The sequence below is a fragment of the Miniopterus schreibersii genome (genome assembly GCF_964146895.1).
Source record: "Miniopterus schreibersii genome assembly, chromosome: 12".
NCBI lineage: Eukaryota > Metazoa > Chordata > Mammalia > Chiroptera > Miniopteridae > Miniopterus > Miniopterus schreibersii.
This window is the reverse complement of record NC_138112.1, coordinates 33,464,657-33,489,885: the sequence shown is the minus strand read 5'-3', so window position 1 is coordinate 33,489,885 and position 25,229 is coordinate 33,464,657. Positions and strand designations below refer to the sequence as shown.

The following is a 25,229-nucleotide window of genomic DNA, read 5'->3' as shown; positions in this document are numbered from 1 at the left end:
ATAGCCCAGCACAGTGCGAAGTGCAGCTTTGTTACCTTCGGGGTAGCAGAAAATAAGTAAATTGTGGTCTTAGCAGCAACTCTTCAGACTCTCAAATGTGTCAGTTCTTCTCTTTAACAAAGATGCTTGGCACTGAGGACACAGAGAAACTGGACTGTTCTTGCTCTAGAGAGGCACCTTGTCCTGGGAAGCAGGCCGAATGCTTCAAAACAATTCCCTCAGTGAATAAGTCCCAAAGTGGCTAAGTCCCAACGAGCAAGTCCCTAAAGGACGAAGGAGTATGGCACATTCTCAGAATGAAAAGAAGACAGGTGGGGAATATCTGGACATTAGGGAAAAGATCCCAAGGTGAGCCTGGAGAGGTCTTGCAAGCTGGAGGTAGGGGGTGGGGCACAGCCTTAGGACCACAATAACAGCTAACATTTGTGTGGGACTCACAATGTCCAGGCACTCACTCTTTTAGACGTTTTATGGGTGCACTTCTTTAATTGTCCCAGTCACCTATGAGGTTAATAATTGTGATTATTACCCTACGAGCCATGGGAAGTCATTGAATGGTGTCAAGCAGGGAAAAGAGATCAGACTTATGTACGAGAATTTTCCCTCTAGCTCTGCTGTGGAGCACTGAAGGGGGTCAGAGTGGGTGCTGGGAGTCCCAGCAGGCTAGATGCCAGGAGCTTGGACTGGATGGGTGGCTGAGGGGTGGAGAGAAGTGAGCATATGGGAGAGCTATTCGGAGGGAGAGCAGACAGAACTGCTCAGCACTATTCATTCTTCAGGATTCAGCCTCGGGCTCCAACAAACCTCCCCTCCTCCAGGCTTGCCCACGCCTGCCTGCCTTCTAACAGCCCTGATCTTACCCAACACCAGACTCTAGGACAATTTTTCAACAAACAAATCACAGAAAGCCAGCTGCCCAAATAAATAATTCTTCAAACCATTACTTTGCCAAGCGGCTAGTAAGCCAGAAAATAATTCCTCAAAAGCTGAATCATTCATTCAAAGTTAATTCCCTACATTTGCTCGTTTCTTTTTAAAACTATCACACAATTTACAGCAGTTGGTATTAAATGAGATAGTTTTTTATTTTATCTTCACCCGAGGATACGTTTATTGATTTTAGAGAGAGAAGAAGGGAGAGAGAGAGAGGAGAGAGAGGTGAGGGAGAACCATTGACCAGATGCCTCGCGTGCATACCCCTATCAGAGGATCAGGGATCTAAGGAATCCGAAACCGAGGTATGCGCCCTGCCTGGGAATTGAACCAGCAACCTTTTGGAGTGCGGGACGAAGCTCCAACCAACTAAGCCATCCAGTCAGGGTGAGACAGGTTTTTTTAATTGGTGGAGGAGTTGGTGAAGGACCACAACACTGAGCTGACCTCTAAGGAACTCCGAGACCTTCCCAGGGAACAGCTAGAGACTGCAGAAAAGGAGCTCTCTTCAGAGGAGGAGGGAAGGGAAGATATTTCTCCTTCGCTAACCAAAGAAAGGCTTGGGAAATGGGGAGAAATGCAAAGTTTTATTGAAAAATATCACCCTGACAAAGAAGTAGCAAACCTTGTGATAAACTTGTTTAATGACAATATAGTATTTCAATTCAGGCAAGTGTTAAAACATAGGCAAAAGCAAACACTGTTGGACAGGTTTCCCCTGTTTTAACCTTTCTTACATACAGTACCTGTCTAATGTACTGTTTAATCTGTAAATAAACACTTTAAAAACAAAAAGGACATAAAAAGGAAAAATTTTAGTGAGACAAAGGCCCAGTGAGCCTGAAGCAAGTTCTAATGGAGCAAAGCCACCAAAGATACATTTCATTTCCTTTTTGTTCAATTTTCATTTACATTTCATATCCTTTTTGTTTTTAAAGTGTTTATTTATAGATTAAACAGTACCTTAGACATGTACTGTATATAAGAAAGGTTAAAACAAGGAATCATTTGGTGGTCTAGAATGGATTAATTCAATTTACATTATTTCCAATGGGAAAAAAATCATTTGCTTTTCTAACAGATAGCTTCTCGAACAACCTCCTGGATGAATTAAGTTCGAAAACCAAGGTTCCACTACATTTAATCTCCCCCTGTCATGAAGTAGCCTCTCAGAAGAGAAACTCACCCTCTAACTCACCCCCTAATCAAAGAGTTCCTCTTGCGGTGACCCCTCCCCCTAGCCAGTGCCCCCGCCCCCCACTATCCTGTTCCTCACAGCATCCCACCAGTTTCCCTCTCCCAACCTCATTCATCCCTCTCTATCCCTAAAACCCACCATTGTTCATGTTTCAAGTTGATGCTAACCACCCACTTAGTTAGAACCAAGAGTCAAAGACATTAATCTCCCACCCACTGCTGCTTCCCACCTTCCCCGTGTCTCAGCCTCTTGCATTCAGGCGGGCATCTTCCCTCCACCTCTGAGCACCCACAGCTCTGACCTGCTCTGATACCCTGATTACTCTGCCCAGGCTACAGCATATCACTCTCCCAGATGGCAGCTCTTTGAGCAAGGGTCTGGGTCAATCCTGTCTATTTCCATAGCAGTTCCAGAGAACATCTCTAGCAATATTTAGCAATTTCCGTCCCATGTTATAAAGGGTCTGTTTTATTCTCTTTTATCTCCCCAGGATCCAGCTCAGGGCCTTGCACTGAGTGAAAAACAAATATTTAATGAAAAGAATGATTTTCACCCAAACTACTTCCCATGCTGTGCTTGGATTAATTTTAGGTTAATGTTACTGATCTGATTTAAAGTACCAAATACTCGTGCTCTGGGCGAGCCAAGCCCTCTCCCCCCACCCCCTCCTATGTCATCTCTCCAGGCTCAAGCAAAGGGCCTGCTCTGCATCTGGTACCTCGCTGGACAGTCTTCTTCAGAGACATCCTAAAATTCTAGCCCTTAACAAGCACTAACATTCATATAGCTCTTTCAAGTTTAAGCACAGTCAGACCCATTTGATCTGCCCACCCACAGTGCTACAGGGGTCATAGTCACCAGTTTGCAAGTAAAAAACCAAGGTCCAGAGATATCAAGTGATTGGCCCTCATTCACACAGAAAGTCTCCAGAACTGAATCCAACTTTTCTAACTTGAGAGCTCTTACCTTTCTACTACATTAAGCCATCTCCCCCCAAAAGCCTTCATTAAGGCAATGGAAGTTGACGAGGTAGCATGGAGTAATGGGGCAGAATATCAGCTTGGGGTAAGTCAGCCTTTGAGTCTGAGTTTGAGTTTGAGCTCCATCACTTAGTAACTGTGTGACCTTAATCAAGTCGCTAACTTGATTAATGCTGAGGGTTTCATCTGCAAGTGGGGCAGTAACACCTCACAAAATTATGAGGACTCAGTGGGGAAAAAAGTGTATATAAACTGCCTTACATGCAGTCAGGGCTAAGTAAATGTTAGTCCCTTACCTGGCCCCACCATGCCAGTCTGGTTCAGTGTTTCTCAGGATCTAGTTCCTAGGCCATCTGCCTCATGGTGATCCAGGCTGCTTGTTCAGCATGCAGATTCCTGGACCTCCCAGCGAATCTGATTCTGTAGTTGTCTGGAAGAGCATCACAAGCAGAGTTTCTGACATTCTCATAAGTCTGAGAACCACTGATCTTGGTGAGGAAGCCAAGGAAACAGATGGCTACAGTGCAGAATGATAGGGTACAATGGCAGATCCTGAAAGAGTTTCTGGAGGAAGCCTAGACTGATCTGAGACCTGAAAGATAGAAAAAAGTTGGCCAAGGAAGCAGAAAGGGAAGAGAAGATTCCAGTTGAAGGGAAAATGTTCACAAAAGCCCGTAAGTGAGAGATGTGGCTCTTTTAGGGGAGAGTATAGCGACTAGTGTGTGGAATGCAGCCAAGAGACCTGGGAGGTGGGCAGGGGCCAGGTCACAAAGGGCCTTGTCGGTCATGTCAGGGAATTTGAACTTTATCCTACAAGCAGTGGAAAATCACTAAAATTTATTTATACTTAGAGGAGGGCATTGATAGTTTCGAATTTAAGAAAGAGCCCTCTGGCAGCCACAGTGTAAAGGATAGGCTGTGGGATTGGCACAGGGCAAACATTTCCTTAGGACTGTGAGGTAGGGAACAGGCAACGCTGACCTGAGCCGAGGCAATGGCAGTGAGAGAAGGAAGGAAATGGACAGAGAAGAATCTGCAAAGACTGACACTTATAGGGCCGGGCCGGGTGGGGATAGGAAGACTCCAGGCTTCTTTCTTTAGCAAACTGGGTCAATGGTTGTGAATTTCACTGTAGTAAAAAAACAACTGGAAGAGAAACCAGTGTGGAGGGAAAAGGGTGAGATCGCTTTAGGACATACTGAATTTGGGATCTTTATGAAATATCCAAGGAGAACTGTCCAGAAGATAGTGGGAAATGCAGGTACATGGGACATTCTGCTGGTTGCTTACTCAATACCCTCTCTCCTGTCTTTCCTAACAGAAGCCAGCTGTGGGACAGTGATGTGCCCAGTTAAAATATCCACCATCCTAGGCTCTCTTGCCAGTCTTCCCAGGCTCTCTACAGCTGGTCGTGAGATCTAGTTCTGACCCACGAGCTCTCAGCGGAAATCACTGAGTAGCGTTTCCAGAGAAGTGATTGTTTTCCTGATAAAATGAATAGGCCCAGCTGGCTTCTGACTTTTGCCCTTATTCTTTTTTCTTTTTCCTGCCTAAACGGAGTTGCGATGCTTCAATAAGATGCGGCCATTTTAGCCTTGGCTGATGTGGCTTAGTTGGCTGGGCCGCATCCCATGTGACAAAAGGTCGCCAGTTAGATTCCCAGTTAGGGAGCACGCCCAGGTTGTGGGCTCGATCCCCTGTAGGGGGCGTGCAGGAGGCAGCTGATGGATGTTGTTTCTCTCTCCTCCTCTCCTTTCCTCTCGCTCTAAAATCAATAAAAACATATATTTTTTAAAAATATGCAGCCATTTTGTGACCATGAGGATACAGGCCCTATGCTAAGGGGTGCAGAGCAGAAAGACAGAAGGATTCTGGCATGATGGAGCTGCTGTGTGTCCCTGGGTTGTCTACCATCTGAGAAAAATAAGTCCTAATTTAGTGAAGCCACTGGGATTGGTTTTCTGTCACCTGCAGCAAAACATGATCCTAATTGATTCAAGCGCTAAAGCTCTGGAGACAGATCTGGGTTAGAGATAGAGATTTGGGTCACCATCTAGATGGTAATTGAAAGCATTTGAGTGGATACAAGAAAACCAGGTACCCAAATATGTGCAAATGTAAACAATTCTTGTGAGTTAAAGGACAGAGAGAGCTCAGTTTGTAGGTGACATTGAAAGAAGGAATTCCTGTTTATAGGGCAAGTGTCTTTAGGTTACTTTTTTATTGTTGATGTTTCCATAGCTGCATTCAGCACAAAACAATTTAGGGCTATTCAATTAATACTCAAACCCATGAAATTTATTTTGTTACAACTTTCCAGGTGCTTAACCTAGGGCTGATGACTCGTCATATGTGTGGTGACTTACTGCCCAGGGCATGGCATGTTTGGGGCTCAGGAGCTGACTTGGTAAATCTCAGCTCTCCTGTTTTCCATGAGGCAAGTGCCCCTGGAGTCCCTCCCAGGAAGGTTAGTGCAAGGACTATGCGGGACCTGAGTTGCAATTTAACCTGTCTGTCCTGTTTTTTCGTATTATTTTATTTTTTCTTTTAAATTACTTCTTAATGTGCTATAATATTTTTTGTTCTATTTCATTTCTTTTAGATGATGATTGCAAGTCACAGCTTACAGAGTTCAGGGCCAGGCCTGGAAAACTCTGTTCACATTATTCTGGTCCTTCCACAGCTGCCTTTGTCAGTGTTTATATCATTTCCCTGCGGTGACAAGCACTCAGCCTTTTCCTTCTTAGGTCTCTGCGCAGCTACTACATAACTTCTGCCACCCTGACACAGCAGGGAGTGTGGCAGAGCTGAAGGAACGTTAGCCTGTGGTTTTTCTTTCTCATTTTGCTTGAAGAAGAATTTGGCCTCTTTAGATGTAGCACCCGCTGCCTCAGTCACTCTGACTTCCTCACTAGCAAAATCAAACACCTTGGTGATTTTAACTTTTTCTGTTTCTTTAGGCTTCTCTAGCTCTTCTGCTTTGACCAGCAATTTATCTGAACTCGTCTCTTCAGTCTCCTCTCTTTTTTTTAACTTGTGGACTCGGGGGCACTTTTGATTTTGGTCCCACGTTGCTGGGGAAGCTCCCCCACAGTTCACCCTTCTTTTCCTTGCATCCTCTGACCCCGCGCCTCCGCTCTGCTCTGCAGCCCTGTCTTCCTCCTCACTGCTCCTGCCTCCAGATCCCCCATTCACCTCCTCCTCTTCTTCTTCCATAGCTGGGTGGTAGCTATATCAAGATTCATTTCATTATTATTCTTGATACTTTTGATATGTTATATGTTATTTTTACATATTATCATTTTATAATAAAACTTTTCTCATCTGTATTTTTAAAATTTCCATATGAGTATATACTGTCTGTTATATTAAACTGAGAAAGTAAATAACAGATGTATTAACATTTTAAAAATTGTTACTCTTTGTACCTTTTCTCACCTCCCTTTTTATGCCATTCATTCACATATTCATTGAGGACTGTATCTGTACCAGCCAAGCTGTATGTTGGGGGGACAGTACTCTTGCATGGTTCCTATCCTCATGCAGCTTACCCTCACGCTTGCTCTATTCCTGTAAAATCTTAGAGTTAGCCTTCATTATCAGTATCTTATAAATTCATTAGCAATTTTTCTTGATGTAGCTGTTAAACACCTATGCTCTGAAGCTAGACTGCCTAAATTCAAATCCTGGCTCTCCTACTAACTAGTTATATATATATTCAGGCAAGTAACTTTCCCTCTTTGTACTTTAATGTTCTTAACCATGAAATGGGAAAAAGAATAGTATCTACCTCTTAGGTTTGTTGTAAAATTTAACTGAGTTAATATATATAAAGAACTCAGAACAGGGCCTGGCCATGGTAAATGTTCAATAAATGTTACCTATTATTATTGTTGTTGTTCTATAAATACTCCCTGAGCACAAATTCTCTGTCAGGCCCAAGTGAGGGACTGGAGATATGGAGATAGAATGAGACAGGGTCTGGAAGACCAATTCCTAAACAGATTGTTATGAAATGTGAGAGGAGCTATGGTGGAGGGAAATCCAGGGGCTACAGGAGCGTGGAGGGGGCCCAATGCAGCCTGGGGGTCAGGGGACTCTTCCCAGAGAGGCTTGGTGTTGTGTCACCCAGGTTGTGATCTGTTGCACGTGGGGAACACTCTAATATCCCCCATAGACAGGGGCTGGGAAGTGTTGATAGGCTGCCATAAATGTGCCTGACTGTAAGAGAGGCCAAGAGGTAACACGTAGATCATAAGATCACTTAATTGGCAGTGAGCCTACACATTTGGTTTTCATGGTTTTCAAATTTTCTTTTGCAGATATGAAATAGTACAACAAAGTTCATGTGGGAAAAATGGATTAAACTTGGATTTCTTTTGTTATGGGAACTAGTAAAAAGGGTTTTCAATAGGAATCTGGTTGAAAGCTTTCAAAATTTCGGTTCTCATTTGCTAGTTAAAAAATAAATATAGGCATTGGAAATAACCTAAATACCCAGTATTAAGGAAACGGTAACATGAAAATATAATAATTAAATTGTGGTATATCTATAAAAATGAATATTATATAACTATTTATATATTTACAAGGATTTTTTTAATGGCATGTGAAATGCTAATGAAAGAATGTGAAATATAAAAGTAATATGAGCATTGTCATGTAAAAATAATCCATAGATAAAATGCTGGAAGAAAATATACTTAAATGGTAACAACGGTTATTGCTAGTTCATGGGATTATAAGTAATTTCCTTTATTTTTTACACTTTTTTGGGTGTTGTCTAAATTTTCCAACATAAGAATGTATTATTGTTTTATTTAAAATAACAGCTTTATTAAGATATAATTCACATACCATTTAGAACATTTTGTGTTCAATTTAAAGTACACAATTCATGGGGTTTTTTGCATATTCACAGAGTAGTGCAACCATTAACCACAATCTAATTTCAGGACACTTGCATCATCCCAAAAGAAACCATGCACCCATTAGTAGTCCTTCCCACTTCCTCTCTCACCAATCACTAATTTACTTTGTGTCTCTATAGATTTGCTTATTCTGGATATTTTATATAAAGGGAGTCATACAATATGTACCTTTTTGTGTTTGGCTTCTTTGGTGCACTTCAAGTTCATCCATGTTGTATTATGTATCAGTATTTCATTTCTTTTCATTGCCAAATAATATTTCACTGTATGAATATTCCACATTTTATGAATTCATTAGTTCATAGAATTTGGTTTGTTTCCACTTTTTGGTTATTATGAATAATGCTGCTATGAAGATGCTTGTACAATTTTTTGTGGACATATGTTTTTAATTCTCTTGGTAAATATCTAGGAATAGAATTGTTAGGTCATACAGTAACTTTGCTTGGCATTTTGAGGAACTGCCAAACTGTTTCCCAAAGTGGCTGCAGCATTTTACATACCAGCAATGTATGAAGGTTCATGATCTCCACATCTTTGTCAACACTTGCTATTATTTCTCTTTTTGATTATCGCCATCCTAGCGTGTGAGAAGTAGCATCTCATTGTGGTTTTGATTTGCATTTCTCTAATGGAAAACATGAACATCTTTTCATGTGGTTATTGGCCATTTGCATATCTTCCTTGGAAAAATGTCTATTCAGATGCTTTGCCCACTTTTTAATTGTGTTATGTTTTTATTCAGTTGCGAGAATTCTTTATATATTTTGAATACAAGTCTCCTTATCAGAAATAGGATTTGCAAGTATTTCTCCCATTTTTGGGTTGTCCTTTCACTTTCTTGATCATACCAATTATAACAAAAAAGTTTTTAATTTCGATGAAGTTCAATTTATCTATTTTTTTTGTTTTTTTTGTTACCTGTGCTTTTGGCATTCTATATAAGCAAAGATTTACTTTTATGTAAACTTCTGTGAGTTTTATAGTTTTAGCTCTTACATGTAAATCTGTGATCCATTTTGAGTTAAATTTTGTTTATTGTGGCAGGAAGGAGTCTAATTTCATTCTTTCGCATGTGAATATCCAGTTGTCACAACACCATTTGTTGAAAAGGCAATTTTTTCTCTATTGAATTGTTTTGGCATCCTTGTTGGAAAAAGAGAGAAAGAAAGAGAGAAGAAAGAAAGAAAGAAAGAAAGAAAGAAAGAAAGAAAGAAAGAAAGAAAGAAAGAAAGAAAGAAAGAGGGAGGGAGGGAGGGAGGGAGGGAGGGAGGGAGGGAGGGAGGGAGGGAGGGAGGGAGGGAAGAAAGAAAGAAAGAAAGAAAGAAAGAAAGAAAGAAAGAAAGAAAGAAAGAAAGAAAGAAAGAAAGAAAGAAAGAAAGTCAATCAGCTGTAAATATAAGGGTTTATTTCTGGACTGTCAATTCTACTCCATTGATCTACATGTTTATCCTCATGCCAGAACTACATTGTCTTGATTAGTGTAGCTTTGTAGTAAGTGTTGAAATAGGAAAATGTGAGTTCTTCAACTTTGTTCTTCTTTTCCAAGATAGTTTTGGTTATTCTGGGTCCCTTACATTTCCACACATTGCTTTTATACTCAGAGGGGAAAAGTTCTTTTAGAAAGGAGAAAAAGGAAGACAGATGTTGCTGAAGGAACGATGAAATCCACTTTGTGTTTTCTGTGTGGTACTATGCAGTGCACCTTTCTCTTGGGCAGGGGAATTTTTCTCTCCTAAATTTTGTCCTGGTCATAGATTTTTTTTTTTCTCCCCACTGTTGATGAACAATGTGCGGGGTATTGATTTAGTCAAGGCCTCATTTCCTGCTTTGAATCACTTGGCTGGGTTAGGGGTTCTTTCCGTAAAGGGGCTCCCACAACACCCTAATTTTGGGTTTACTCCTAGCAAAGTATTACCACACTATTGTTGTCGACTCTATACCGTTTTCATTGTAATCTCATCAGCAAATCACTATTGAGTATGTATTTCTGCATATTCATTTTGAGTATACAAATATATGTATTTATTCATTTGTAAAATATATACACTTATTATAATATATATGAATACATAAATAAAATGAAAATTTTAGAGAATGACCTAAAAATGATTAGAAATAGTTTTCCCACACCTCAGTGACTTTTATCTGTCTGGAGACTGGCCTCTTGGATCTTTCTTATTTACCTCCTTGTGTTCCCAACACCAGCCAAGGGCTGGGTACCTAGCAGCTCAATGTCTGCTGCTCAAAAGAAAAATTTCAGATATTCTGCTATTTTTATTGAAGCACATCACCTCTATTCCTAAATTTTGCACCCTGTCATAAAGGTTCTGCATCTATCATCTGCTAGGGTCACTTTATGAAGAGGCCGTGGGCTCATCTCTCCTTGTTTTCTCTTTTACCTTTGATCACACCTATCTGACTTACTTCCTTGGAAAACAGCATTTCTATAACCCTTAGCTACACTCTTCATTTCAAACTGCATGGTCAGGCAGGGTCCTAGGCGGTAGGACCCTAACGAATAGAAAGCACGCTCTCTAATCTGGATGTATCATGGGAGGATGGCGACAAAGGGCAAGGGAGTTCTTGGGGGTGGGAGTCAGAGTGGGCTTCAAGAAGCTGGCTTTTGAAGGGCCAGTGGTAGTGCCCTTGGCCGCATTTGAACCCGGGACCTTTCAGTTGGGACCTTTCAGTCCGCGGGGCCCACTTTCTAAGCACTGAGCCAAACCGGCTGGGGCCTTTCCCTGTGTCTTCCAGGAGACCCTTACTTATACCTTCAACGGAAAATCAGTGCACTCCCGGGGAATCCCGGGGCTAGGAATGCGCTGTTTCCGGGCTCCTTTGAGGCCTGCGGCCACAGGAAGATACTGAGGTGCATTTCTGCACAGGTTTTATCAAGCCAGAGCTTGGCTGAAGGCTTCATCCCACCCCCGTCCCAATTAAATCAAACCACACACACAGATGGAGGTTCAGACACATCCTGACAGAAAGCCGCCTCCGGGACATCAGGAACCCCGAACCAGCGGCCAAAAGCGTGTCGAGGCGGGGCAGCCATGCAAATCACACCCTTTCCCGGGAAGGAGGGGGCAGGATAACCTCGGCGCCCCGGGGTAGGGATTCCTGCGCCGGCGCGGGCGCGGGCGGGGCGGGGCGGCTTCGCGGCGCCGGTGGGCGGGGCCTCCCCGCTGGATTGTGTTGGCGACGGCGCTGGGCCCCGCCCCTAGAGAAAGGAGGGCGGGGCGCGCGGAGAGCGCGCGAGCAGGGCCGGAGCGGGCCTGGGAGTCCGCGAAGCCGAACTCAGCGAGAGGAGCGCCTGGGCGGCGGCGGCGCGCGTGATGGCTCCAGCCGGGGACCGTGAGGGCTACTGGGGCCGCACGACTTCCACCCTGGACTGGTGCGAGGAGAACTACGCGGTGACCTGGTACATCGCCGAGTTCTGTGAGTGCGAGTGCCGGCCCCGGGCTCCGGCCTGAGGGTGGCCGGAGGGAGAGAGGGCGCCGGGCTGAGGGGGGGATTCCGTGTGAGGAAGGGTGAGGGCGGACCTGGCGGCCCGGGAGGCAGCAGGCCGGGCCGCGGCGGGTGGAGTGGGGTTCCTGGCCGGGGGGTAGGAATGGGAAGGCTACAGCTAAAGGGACCAGATAGGGATCCAGGGTGTCGCCGAGGAGTGCTGGGGGCTGGACGGGTTGGGGGAGGGGGGCGACACCTGCTCCTACGGTTGCTGCCACCACGGTGAGGGCACAGGTGAAGGGAACAGATCTTCATTTAATCTCCCCTCCCCCACACGTGAAAACTCTAAGGTCTTTGCTTTCCTCTTTCTCTGTTAATATTAGACCTCGTCGGTCACCTCCAGGAAACAGTTTTCTAGTCTCAGATCTCCACCCCCTACCTTCCATTCCTTCCCACCTCTGGGATATCTGTGAGTACAGAGATCGTCTACTCTGAGTACAACTGTTCAACTATCTCCTTGCACCAGAAGTATAAGGCAGAGCACCTAGTTAGTCTGTACCTTCCTGCTGGTGCCAGGCGCCAAGAGCACAAGGGACCCAGTCCTTTCTACTCTGCCTCCTGTCCGACTGCCTAAGGGTTAGGGGTCATCTGAGGACACTACTTCCACTGATTGCACTTTCTGAGGACTTGGGGGAAGGATCCTCCTTCAGCTGCTACCCCTGACATGCACCACTGGCCCCTTCTGGCTTTTTTCCTGTGTGTGTGTGTGTGTTTCCCCAGATGATTATTCCTGCCAGGCTAGGAGAGTACCTGAAAAATCTGCCACTAATATTTCTGTTGTTTGCTTTGGTCATGTTTTGAGAGCACAGTGTTTGATACTTCTTCAGGCACCTGCTTCTGGCGAGGTACAGAGAGTATTTTTTGGCTATTCCTTCTTTCCATTTGATTCTCTTTCTCAGGACATGAAACAAACTCTTTTTAGCTAACCTTCCCATTGTTGGGTCCTTCTCCCAGGCATGTGTGTTTGGCTTGTGGAAAAGAGGCAAAGTTTCATGCCAGCTGATTTTACTTAATTCTGTTCCCAGTAATTGGCTAAGTTAAGAGAAAGAAAGAAAACAAAACTCCTGCTGCAGTTTTCAGGACTTTAGTACCATTCCCTTTATATTATGATTTAAGCTGAGATTTTTCCTGAACTACTGGTTTAAATTAATATTTTTTACATAAGAGTGAAAGAATATGGGCAAAGGTTTCGTTTGCAGTGTAATTACTTGGCAGTCTAAATGTTGGCAAAGGAAGTGCTTTACCGATTTGTTAGATCATGTTGGCAAGTCCATATGTGGTCCAGAGGAGGTCTATGAGGGAAGGGACTTAAAACCATGCTTTCTGAACTCGAAATGGAAGAGAAACTCAAGGGTTTTCAAATGTTGGATGAGCTGTCATAGAGCATTAAACTTTCTGTATTTCCCTATAATGTGGAATTAGCGTCTATGAGTGGAAACTAACTGTAAGGGGAGATTTTGCTTCAACATAGGCAGCTTTACAAAGATAGGATCTTGGAATGGGTTGACTTGTAAGGTAGAGGGATTTCTGTCACTGAAAGTATTAAAACAGACATTGCTCAACTAACTCACATGAATATTTTAGGTGGAATTAATTGTTAGCGGAGAAAAAGGGTTGGCTTTTGTTGGCCTTTAGATGCTTTCCGTCTTTAGAGGTAATACTGACTCTTAGTTTAGAACCAAGAATTAGAATCAAAAGAGAAAAGTGACAGTTAAGTCATGTGAGCTGTCAGAGAGCAAGATACTACTGTTCTGGCAGATAGCTCTGAGAAATGGGAAATGGCTTTAGTTCTTAATGTCTTCAGAAGAGGAAACTGTGAGCAGACTGTAGAGAGGGTTTTGACATAGGAATTAGGGGTTGCAAGAAGAGAATGAGTGAATGTTGGCTGTCCTTTGCACATGGACCTTGGGAGAAAAAATGATCTGGAGGAAGTTGAGGTAAAGTGTCTTTACCCAGCGAGTGGTGGGTATCTATCGTATCTTGGAGTAAGAGAATTTGATCTTTGAAAAATATGCTGACTAATAATGGTGTTTTTAAAACAAATGCAACTTTATCATTCCAATATTTACATTAATGATAGAAATATTAAGGATAATAATGGTGATAATAGTTATATCTAAGTGCCTCCTATGTACCACACTTTCCTGAGCACTTCATATATCTTATCTCTTTTGATCTTTGCTATAATTCTCAAAAGAAGGTATTATTATCCTCATTTCACAGAATAGGAATTTGAGCTCTAAGAAGTAACTTATCTAAGGTTGCAGAAGTGGTGTAGAGGTAGTATTCAAGTTGAGGTCTGACTCAAGAGCTACTATACCATTTTGCTTCTATCACATTCATTGTTTTGCCCCTACATGCAAGGGATGAGGACAGGCATGAAATAGTGTACTGTCACAAAGGACAAACTGAGCAACTGTTTAAGAAGCCTATCTTTCAGCATTGGGGTGTGTATATTTTGGATAACTTAAAGATGAGTTTGGGGAATTGCATGTTCAGATATGGCAACAGTTCTCAGTCAAAAGCTATCTTCTTAACATCAGCCAAGTTCAATTCAAATTTCTTTTTTGTTTGAGCAGATTATAAGGACCAGGGGAAAAGGGTATAAGGTTTCCCTTTAGTTGTGAAATAATAAGCACCTTGATGTGCCAAAAGTTATAGGTACAGGTAGTCTTCACTTTGCAATGTAGTGTGGGGCAACATAAATGACCATGCCTGTTAAAACTGGCAATGTGATCTTAATAGGAAATTTACAATTGCTCTGTGACCTTTAAAAATGTTGTCAAACATTGTAAATTCTTTTGTTGTTGTTGTTGATTGTAAATATATAGAGAAATGAAAAAGATAGTAAAACTAATATTTATTTAGTACACTGTAGTTAAAAACATTAAAAACATTCAGAATTAAAATGTTTTATTTATTTTTTGTAAAAGAATTTATGAAGGAGTTTGGACAATGCCTGCCCTCTTGTCTAATAACTTGTGATATGGAATGAGCGTTTTTTCTATGCCTTGGTGAATTGTCATATGCCTCTAAATTTGGATCACCTTCCAACATTTTATTCTTTGCACTTTCCATATTATGAAATTTCTCTGAGAATTCCTTTAATACAAAGTTTTTTGCTGGCGTCACTTCTTCTAGTCCATCTTCATGCTTTTGTCACAAGCACTTTCTTCATCTGTGTCAATAAGCTTCCCTTCATTAAGTTCTTCTGGCTATGTATCTAGAGTCTCTCAAATGGCAGGAGGGTCAACATTATTGTGGTCAGATATTTCTTCTGTCACTCCATTTATGAATGATTGGAATTTCGCTTCTAACATTCACTTTTTGTTTCTTTGTTGGCCTATTCCCTCTTTTGGTTATTCATTTTTGTAAAATGTCACATACATTCATCACCAGTAGACAAGGAGGCAACTCAACTACACGCTTTGCTATATGTACAAGAACTGAATAACAGATGTGCAGTGACTGATCACTAACAGATTTTGCCCTGATGTTTTATCCATAGTTAGCAATGTAGACAGAGATATATTCTTCTCTCAGCACTTTGAAAATAGTATTCGAATGTGTCCTGGCTTTTATTGTTGCTGATGAGAAGCCCCCAACAGCCTAATTGTTGTTCCTTTGTAGCTTATTTTGTTAAATCCACCAACAGAATTTGAAAGAAGTGACTTGGTTAATCACTGATGGTGATGTGCTTTTATTATTTACATAGTGATTTGTGAACTGAAGAGCTAGAAGCAAAATTTGTAGTACTATATTTAATTACTCTCAGTTAATATGCTGTAGTAACTGAAATTTGAATTGTGTTGTTGGGGGATTGGTATTGACCAAACTGTGGTAACTGAAATTTGTGCATTTTAGAACCTTGCAAAGTGAAGACTGCTTATGTATTTCTAATCCTCAGAACATTCCTAGTAGGTGATGTTATTCCCATTTTTTAGATGAGGACATGGAGTTAGAGAAGTTAAGTAACCCTCTCAGCATCATACAGCTATTAAGTGGCAGAAATAATATTCAAATATAGGTCTGGCAGCTCTTTCTACCAATACATACTGTGTACAGGAAGTGGACTTTCAGGTGCTGTTGGTTTCATGGAAGAAATATTACCTAAGGGGAAGTGGACATGAATTCTATGCTTTATTTATAGCCTTTGAGGAGAATTGCCTAGTGAAAAAATTTTCAGAATGTTTTGTTTATTCAGCAAGTACTTGTTGAACACTTTTGTCACTGACTCAGAATACAAAACTATGCAAAGGCTGTATCTCTATTCAAGGTAGCTAACAGGCCAGTAGGGATATGAACAAATAAGTTCAAATAGGCATTTCCTACTTTCAAGGGAAATGCATTACTAAAAATATATTTGAAAGAAGAATGTCCAAGAATTGACATACTATGAAGGAGGGGTTATTTATCAGAAAGCTAAAACATATTTTAAAATTTCTAATTATGGGTTTTATAGGGACTATAAAAGCTAGGTAGGTGCTGCCCCTTCTTGCAGGTTTGTTGCCCCTCTTCCCATCCTATTCACAGGAATTGGGCAGAAGAAAAGTAGGGTAACCCTCACTTGTTAGATCTTAATTATGGTATTCATTTAGATGGCAAAGGTGTCTTTTCTTTCCTTGCCACTGCAGCACAAGACCAGAGAGGCTTTAACCAGCTGCCTCTGCTATACATATAAGCCATTCAAGGCACCTAGCTGCTTATAGTTCATTGCTGCCTTTCTTTTTCTTTCCTTTTTTTCAGGCACTTTTCCATTATCTTCTCTGTAGCCTTAAGTGAGTGAGCATATGCCAGGCTTTTTTTGGCCCTGGGGTCCAATGGGCTGGCACAGGAGAGACATCTTTTCACCTTCAGGAAGACACTCTTTTTCCCGAGGGTTATTGATAAGCAAGCAGCACTGCCTCTGACTTATAGCTCAAAAGCACCATAAGTCAACTGAAGAAAGAAGGCCAAATGAAGGGCCAAATTCAGTGCACAAAAGGGTTTAGATTTAATGTATACAAGTCAAAGACTGCCAGTTTCAGGTGCTGTGATGGACATATGTATGTGGTACATTGAAATTCAAGGAAAGGGTGCTTATTAAGAACTTAAAGCATAAAAGCTTTACAGTATTAGTGCTGGAAGAATTACCATACCAGCTGTTTATTTATTTATTTTTTTGTGGAAAAATACACACAGAATTTACTATCTTAACCATTTTTAAGTGTACAGTTCAGTAGTGTTAAGTACATTCACATTGTCATGCAACCAGTCTCTAGAACTCTTTTCATCTTGCAAAACTGAAACTCTACACCCATTAAACAACTCCCCATTCCCTTCTCACCCTCAGACCCTGGCAATCACTCTTCTACTTTCTATCTCTGACTACTCTAGGTATCTCATATAAGTGAATTATACAGTATTTGTCTTTTTGTGACTGGCTTATTTCACTTAGCATAATGTTTTTGTGGTTCATCCATGTTGTAGCATATGTTACATTTTCCTTCTTTTTAAAGACTGCATAATTTTCCATTGTATTATATATATATGTGTGTGTATGTATACACACACACAGCTCACATTTTGCTTATCCATCTCTGTTGATGGACACATGGGTTGCTTCCACCTCTTTGCTATTGTGAATAGAGCTGCCATGACAGGGGTGTACAGATATCTCTTTGAGGCCCAAAAGTGTAGTTACTGGATCATATGGTAACATAGCAGCTGTTTTAATGTTTTCATTAGAAAGAAGCCCTTTACTATTTTCTTTCTTGGAACCCATGAATTTATTATTCTTACATAAATTGTAATTTATCATTATTTCTACATAAATTATAATTATTAATGTATTTACCCCCATTTTAATTAATCAAAGGACATGTAACTGTCAGAGGAGATCTAGTTACTGTTATCACACTATATTGATCTGTATAAGATGCATTCACTGATTACTTTAATGTATTGATATAACTGATATAAGCAAAGCAGAACTACATATATCTTCATTGCATCCTTATTGTGGATAAATGTGATTTTTGAAATATTGAAAAAAGCCAATAGAAATAACAATAGCCAACACTGTGGGGCACTTAATGTGCAAAGTTCTATGTAGGTATTATTTCAAAAGAACCTTTATTATGATTCTTATAACAACCCTTTTAAATTAGATTCTGTTAGTAGTCCTGTTTTATAGGTGTGGAAATTTAGGACACAGAGATGTTAAATAATTTGTGCAAAGTTTTCCACTTTGCAAGAGGCAAAGCAAGGATTTAAATTCACACAGTCTGACTCCAGAGCTCATTCTCTTTCTTCTCTCTTTTTTACTTTTCAAATTAGCTTTGTTAGGTATAATTTACTTATAATAAAATGCATCCATTTTAAGCGTATAGTTGGCAAAGTTTTGACAGGTGTCTACATCTGTGCAACCATCCCAGTCAAGATGTAGACTGTTTCCATCACCCTGAAAAAGTTACCGAGCAGAGCACTCATTTGTAACTATATGGTATACTGCTTGATCTCCGAGGTAGGTACTAATTCTAATTTTGCCATCGAAGACATTGACGTTTAGGAAGGTTAAGTAACTTCCTCTAGGTCACACACTATTAAGTTGCAGAGCCTAAGTGACCCAAGGGCCATTTGATTCCAAAGCTATACTCTTAACTACCATACTATCTTCTCTCCCTCTATTACCTCTTTTTCAGACCCCAATGGGTGCAGAGACCTCAAGTTGGGAATAGTGGTCTAATTTCATTCAAAGCTAATTTGAAAAGTAAAAAAGAGGGACGAAAGAGAATGTGCTCTGGAGTCAGATTGTGTGAATTCAAATCCTTGTTTGAGAATTGAAGTGATTTGCCCAAGATTATGTTGCAAATTAGTGGTGAAACCTAGACCAGAATCCACATTCAGTAGTTTTTCAGTTTGGGAAATGGTTGAGCTGAGGAGGATGTCAAATGTTGTTGATATTATATTGTTAATGAGTTATGAGATCATAGGACTGACTCAGAACAAAAAGAGCTCCTAATGAACTTTTTTTAATGGTGAAAATCCCTAATATATATAGAATGCTTTGCAGCAGTGGCTCTCAGACTTTAATGTGCTTGTGATTTACCTAGAGATCTTGTTAAAATACATATTCTGATTCAGTAGGTCTGGACTGTGGCTTTAGATTCTGCATTTCTTATCAGCTCTCAGGTGATTCCAGTGCTGCTGATTTGGAGACTATACTTGGAGAAGCAAGGCTTTCCAGTTCAAAAAGCACTTGTAATTCTTTTTTTCTTGTAAGGTGTAGTAGATGTTATCCCTGTTTGTATGTAAGGAAACCAAATTCAGAGACTTGTTCAGAATCACAGGGATGGTACTGGAACCTAGGTTTCTAACTTTGAAAACCAAGTTAAATGTTCCTTCTCCCCCCCCCATCCCCTACCCCAGCAACAGGCTGAAAACACTGCATGTGAAAATTTGAAAATGCTTGTCCTTTATAATGAGCAAAATTAGAACTTAAAATGGAACTAACTACTTTTTAAAAATTTTTGTTTATTAATTTTAGGGGGGGAGAGAAAGAGAGATTGATTTGTTGTCCCACTTATTTATGCATTTATTGGTTGATTCTTATATGTGCCTGGGGATCAAACCCACAACCTTGGTGTACTGGGACGATGCTATACCCAACTGAGCTACACTGCCAGGGTGAACTAACTACTTTTTCATTTCAGAAAGTTTTCATTCACTTATTGTTGTTGTTAATCCTCATCCAAGGATAGTTTTTCCATTGATTTTGAGAGAGAAACATTGCCGTGAGAGAGACGACAGTTGCCTCCTGCATGCGCCCCCACTGGGGCAGGGAATCAAACCTGCAAACCAGGCATGTGCCCTTGACTGGGAATCAAACCCGAGACCCTTCAGTGCTCCAGCTGATGCTCTAACTACTGAGCAAAACTGGCCAGGGTTCACCTTTTAGACTTAAGTCTATAGTTTATTAATTAGAATTTAGTAATACTTGAAGGCTAAGTACATTTTGAAGTCTAATCTTGACTTAGCATTTACCTAGGTCATCCAAGATATTAACTAGGAAGAATTGTCATTTGGTAGCACATGTTGTAAGAAATTATTGATTTAAAATTTTTTATTTCTTTTATTATTATTATTATTTTTTGTTAATCCTTACCCGAGGATATTTTTCCATTGATTTTTAGAGGGATGGGGGGAGAGAGAAACATCCAGGTGAGAGACACATTGATTGGTTGCCTCCTGCACACTCCCCAACTGGGGCCGGGGATAGAACCTGCAACCCAGGTACATGCCCTTGACCAGGAATCGAACCCAAGACCCTTCACTGTGCAGGCCAACACTCTAACCACTGAGCCACACCAGCCAGGGCGATTTTAAAAAATAAAATAGTAACTGGTGTGTGGGTAAATAAGGAAACAAATACCTCATGGTAATTTGGGGAACTTTACTGAGCTCTGTCTCCAGAGCCCACAACCATAGATTCTCCTCACACAGCTCCATTCCACTCTGCCCTCCCTCTGCTGGAGCCCAAGGAGGGGTGGCTGCACACAAAACTTTGTGCGCTGGCTCTTTAAGAGGGTGCTGCATTTCCAGCCATTTCTCCCAGGCAGACAGAAACTCAACTGCTTTTCACAGCCAGATGTTGTGTGGGTACCTTTCTCAGTTCTGGTGCTCTTGGCTGGGGAGCCCAGCCGAGGGTTTACGCCCCAGAGTCCTCAGGGGGAATTGCCACAGCTGAGATATCCCTCTGGACCTTCAGCTGCTGCCTGTGGGAGCCCAGCCAGCCTTCTCACTACTCTGTACTTCCTACCAGTCTCCGTGCGGTCTCCACTTTTCCTCCTTGGTTATGAGGGTGCTCTCCAGCTCATCTTCAGTTGTAGTTGATTATTCAGGATGGTTTTTCTATATTTTAGTTGTAATTCCAGTTTGGTCTTGGGAGAGTGTCAGTGTAGCTTCCACTCAGTCTGCCACCACCTTTAAGCCAATAAAATAGCTTTATAGTAGTAGGTCTCAAAGTAAACTACTATAAGTCTTCCAACTTGGTTCTTTTTAAAGATTGTTTTGGATATTCTAGGTTTTATGCATTTCCATATTTTAGAATCACCTTGTCAATTGTGGTTCTAAAAGATGTGCACAGATCCTTTCCAGACTTGGAACTTAACTTTTATCTGCCCCTTGAGTATGGGACTAATTTAGTAACTTGCTTCTAATAAAATAAAAGTAATGGGGTGAGACTTCAGATACTAGGTTATAAAGGCATGGCTGTTTCTCTCTTGGCTTATTTCTTGCATCGCTCATTCTGGGGTAAGCCAGTTCTATTGTCATGAAGAGAGATTTATGGGGTGAGAAACTGAGGTCTCCAGCAAACAACCAGGTGAGTTAGCCATCTTGGAAGTATATTCTCCAACCCCATTCAGGCCTTCAGATAACTTTAGACCTGGATTCATAAAAGATCCTGAGTCTGAACTGCTTTCATATTTCTGACTCTCAGAAACTATGTGAGATAATAAATGCTTGATTTTTTTTAAACTGCTAAGTTTTGGGGTAATTTCTTAGATAAAATAGATACCTAATAAATACATCAATTTTTATTTTTAAAGAGCCTATTGGAACTATGATTGGAATTGTATTATATCTATCAGTTTGGGGAGAACAAACATCTTAAAAATATGAGTCTTACAATCCACCATAGTAAATTTCTCTATTTATTTAGGTTTCCTTTAATTTCTCTCAGTTTTATAGTTTCACTGTAGAGGTCTTAAACATCTTGTTAAATTTATTTCTAAGTATTTTATGATTTTTGATGCTCTTATAAATTGTATTAAATTTTTTTTTCTTTATTGTTCTTCTATCTTCTAGCTTACTGAATTCACCTATTAGGTTTTTTTATTGTTACTAAGTAAACAATCATGTAATCTGTGTATAGAAAGTTTCCCATTTTCCTTTCTGATCTTTATGTATTTTATTTTTTTCTTGACTTATTGCACTGGCTAGTTCCTTTCAGTACAATGTTGAGTAGAAGTGGTATGAGTGGAAATCCTTGCCTTTTCTTGATCAGAGGGGAAAAACATTCAATATTTCGTTGTTAAGTATGATGTTAGCTGTAGGTTTTTTGTAGATAGCCTTTGATTGACAAAATTCTTTTCCTAACTTGCTGATTTTATCATGACTGGGTATTGAATTTTGTCAAATGTTATTGTGTATCATTGACGTGATCATGTTATTTTGTCCATTCTACTTATATGATGAAATGACTGATTTTTTAAAATGTTGAACCAACTTTACTTCCATATATATATATATATATATATATATATATATATATATATATATATATGTTTGATTTGCCAATATTTTAAGGATTTTTGCATCTTTGTTCATGAGAGATTGAGAGATTCTGGTCTATAATTTTATTTTTCATTAGGTTTCTTGCATTGTGTTTATAAGTTGTATTTTCAAGGACTTTGTTCATTTCATTTAGTTGTTGAATTTATTGACAAAATTATTTCTGATCTTTTCTTATTGCTCTTTTGGTGTCTATAGAATCTGCTTTGATTCCTGATATTGGTAGTTTGTGTATTCTCTCTTTTTTGTTGATTAATCATCCTAATGGCTTTGAATAGCTTTGAATATCATCATCATTGTGGTTCTTTTGGGGTTATAAAGTAACTCTGGAGAAGCTACTTTTTTTTTTCGTGAAAAAAACCTACAAGTGGTTTTATGGAATCAGGATTTAACCCTCCCACTGCCACTCACCCACTTCCTAACCCCCCCCCCCCCGCCGCATCCCTCACACAAGGGTTCTTATCTATAATTTCAGTTACCCCTATTCAACCTCAATCTTTCAGAGGCCCAGCTTAAATATTATTTGCTCCTGATTCTTCAGGAGCAAGATAGACTTGCTCCTTCCTCAGGGCTCCCTCAACTCTTCCTGTGTAATGTTTTATACTCTTATTTGTTTATGTCATTGCTTTTCCCCCAGATTTAGAGTTTTTCAGAGCTCTCTCGACCTTTGAATCATCTTGTACCAGCAGTGCTTGACACACAGTAGGAATTCAATAAATGCAGGGTGGGCAAAAGTGAGTTTATTGTAGTACAAATAAATAATACAATAATAAATAATAATACAAGAATAAACTTTTGTGTACTCACAACTGTAAAACTACTTTTACCACCCTTGTATTTATTGAATGATTGGATGAATATTTGTACATTACTTTTTCAATTTATTTAAAATTTTTTTGACATATAACTGCACATATTTAAAGCGTACAATTTGATAAATTTTGACAGATATACTCCTGTGAAACCATCACCACAATTAAGATATTGACCATATTCATTACCCCTAAAAGTTTTCTTCTGCACCTTTGTTTCATATATTTTGTCCATTTTGGTTGTTTCCAGTAGAAGAGTAAATCTGGTCCTCGTTACTTTACCTTGAGTGGAAGTGTGATGTGTATTACTTAAAATCCTGTCATTTATACAGCCCACCTTGCTTGTTAATGCCCTTTGTTAGAATGGTTTTCCTTAATTATATGGTAAGCATGCTGTGTAGGTATCTTTATTAAATTGCTCTACCAGCTGTGAGATTGGTACAAAGCTATTATGTATAGTCAGTAAATGGTTTGCTTCTTTAAGAGCTTGGACTAAACATTACTAATTCAAAAAATGACCTGAAATTTAAGTTATATATTGAATTTTTGCTTTAAAATCTATTGTTTCTTTTGGCCCTGGCCAGTGGCTCAGTTGGTTGGAGTGCTGGCCTATATACCAAAAAGGTTGTGGGTTTGATTTCCAGTCAGGTCACTTTTGGGAGGCAACTGATTGATGTTTCTCACATTGATATTTCTCTCTCTCTCTCTCTCTCTCTCCCTCCCTCCCTCTCTCTCCCCCCCATCACTCCCTCTCTCTCTGCCCTCCTCTCTCCCCCTCCCCTGTCACTCTCTCTCTCTCTTCCCCCCCTTCCTCGCTCAAATCAATAAAAACATATCCTCAGGTGAGGATTAAGAGCTGCTGTTTTCTTTGCCTGGAATATTTTTTCCCAGGCTTTTAGCTTCACCTATAATGGGCCCTTATGTTTTAGGTGTTTATCTTGTAAATAGCAGAGAGTTGTTTCTGTTACTTTTAAAATTCAGTCTTATTCTGTCTTCCTACTACATTAACTGTGATTATTGATACATTTTTATTTATTTCCACCCTTTTTGATGCTTTTTATTTATCCTACATTTATAAGAAATTTTCTTCCCTATATTTCTTGCCTTCTGTTGACATTGATGTTTTCTTTTCTTCTTTTCTCCTCTCTACTGGTTTGAAAGCCACTAAGTTTATTCTAGTTCTATTCTTTTAGTGGTTACTTAGAATTTTTCAAAAGACATATTTGACTTAAAGTCCAAATTTATCTCTTCTCTCCTTTTAGACAATCAAAGAACCTACTTTAACATTGAACATGCTCCTCCTAACTTACATGCTATTGTTGTGCAGTATTTAGTTCTACCTTGTATTAGTCTTCTTTGCTGCATAACAAATTACCACAAATTTAGTGGCTTCAGTTAACACACATTTATAATCTCACACTTCCTATAGATTAGGAGTGTGGGCCTGGCTTAGCTGAGTTCTTTGCTTAGGGTCTTACAAGGTGGCAATCAAGGTGTTAGCTGGAGCTGTGGTGTCACCTGAAGTTTGAATAGGGCAGACTCTAGCTGAATTCAGTTCCCTGTGGTTGTAGGACTAAAGCTTCAGTTTCTTGCTGGCTTTTGGATGGAGCTACCCTTAGCTCCAAGAGTCTACTTTCAGTTCCTTTCCACATGGGACTTCCAAAATAGGCAACCCATAGTGTGGTAGCTTGCTTCTTCAAAGCCAGCAAGGAGTGAGAACTAAATACTGCACATATACATATATATATCTTGTCAACTTTCTGTATTCTGTTGGTTAGAAGCAAGTCACAGGTTCTGCCTACACACAAGGGGAGGGTGTTACACAAATGTGTGGCTACTAGGAAGCGAGTCTCAGGGGGACCATTTTAGAATATGCTTGCCATGCATATTGAGTTTAGACTTCCAAGTGAAGTAATTAATTGTCTTTATTCATTTTATAAATTTTTACTGTGTCAATGTGGAACAGCTTTTTGTTGTTTCTCTCTGCTAGTGGATGGTTACTTTCCTATTTCACTTAGCTACTGAGTAGGTAGTCCCTCAAGCATCTCAGCTTTATGTAGATGATCTCAGATCCAATTCCCATTCTTGCATGGAAGGCCTCATCTATTCTTGCGTTAGCATTGAAACTCAACCTCCTGTCGCATCATCACAGGCAATTCACTGCCTTATCTCTTTCCTGCTTTAGAACAGTTAACCCAGCTACCATATTGATTTTAAATTTTCTCCCCTTTGGGAATTACCTTTAGTCTTTTGGGAACTCAGCTGTGCATTTAAAAACATATTTATTAAATTTTATCCAGCTTATCTGGGTATTTCTGATCAGAGGATTTTTGGGTAGAACTAAATACTTCACAACAATAGCATATAAATTAGGAGCATATTCAAATATGCTCAATAGCTATTCTTTACTTTCTTTTAGCTAAGGACTTACATATTTCAAAACTGGAAATACTGTTTGCTAAATATGTGTATTTACAGATATATAAAATAAGAACTGGAAATAATCAGTGTCAGCACACATGGGATTTAGTGT

At 40.1% G+C, this 25,229-nt stretch overlaps 2 protein-coding genes across 2 annotated transcripts in view; both read left to right on the top strand.

The window, feature by feature from the left end:
• The window catches only part of TSKU (tsukushi, small leucine rich proteoglycan), a 167,963-nt gene that overhangs the window by 38,488 nt on the left and 104,246 nt on the right, over positions 1-25,229 (top strand). The gene's annotated exons all lie outside the window — the stretch shown is intronic.
• ACER3 (alkaline ceramidase 3) overlaps positions 11,271-25,229 on the top strand; it is an 84,882-nt gene continuing 70,923 nt past the window's right edge. Inside the window, exon 1 of the mRNA XM_081153084.1 lies at positions 11,271-11,480. Coding sequence (XP_081009210.1) covers positions 11,378-11,480 — 103 coding nt within the window. The 5' untranslated portion in view covers positions 11,271-11,377. The remainder of the gene's footprint in view (positions 11,481-25,229) is intronic.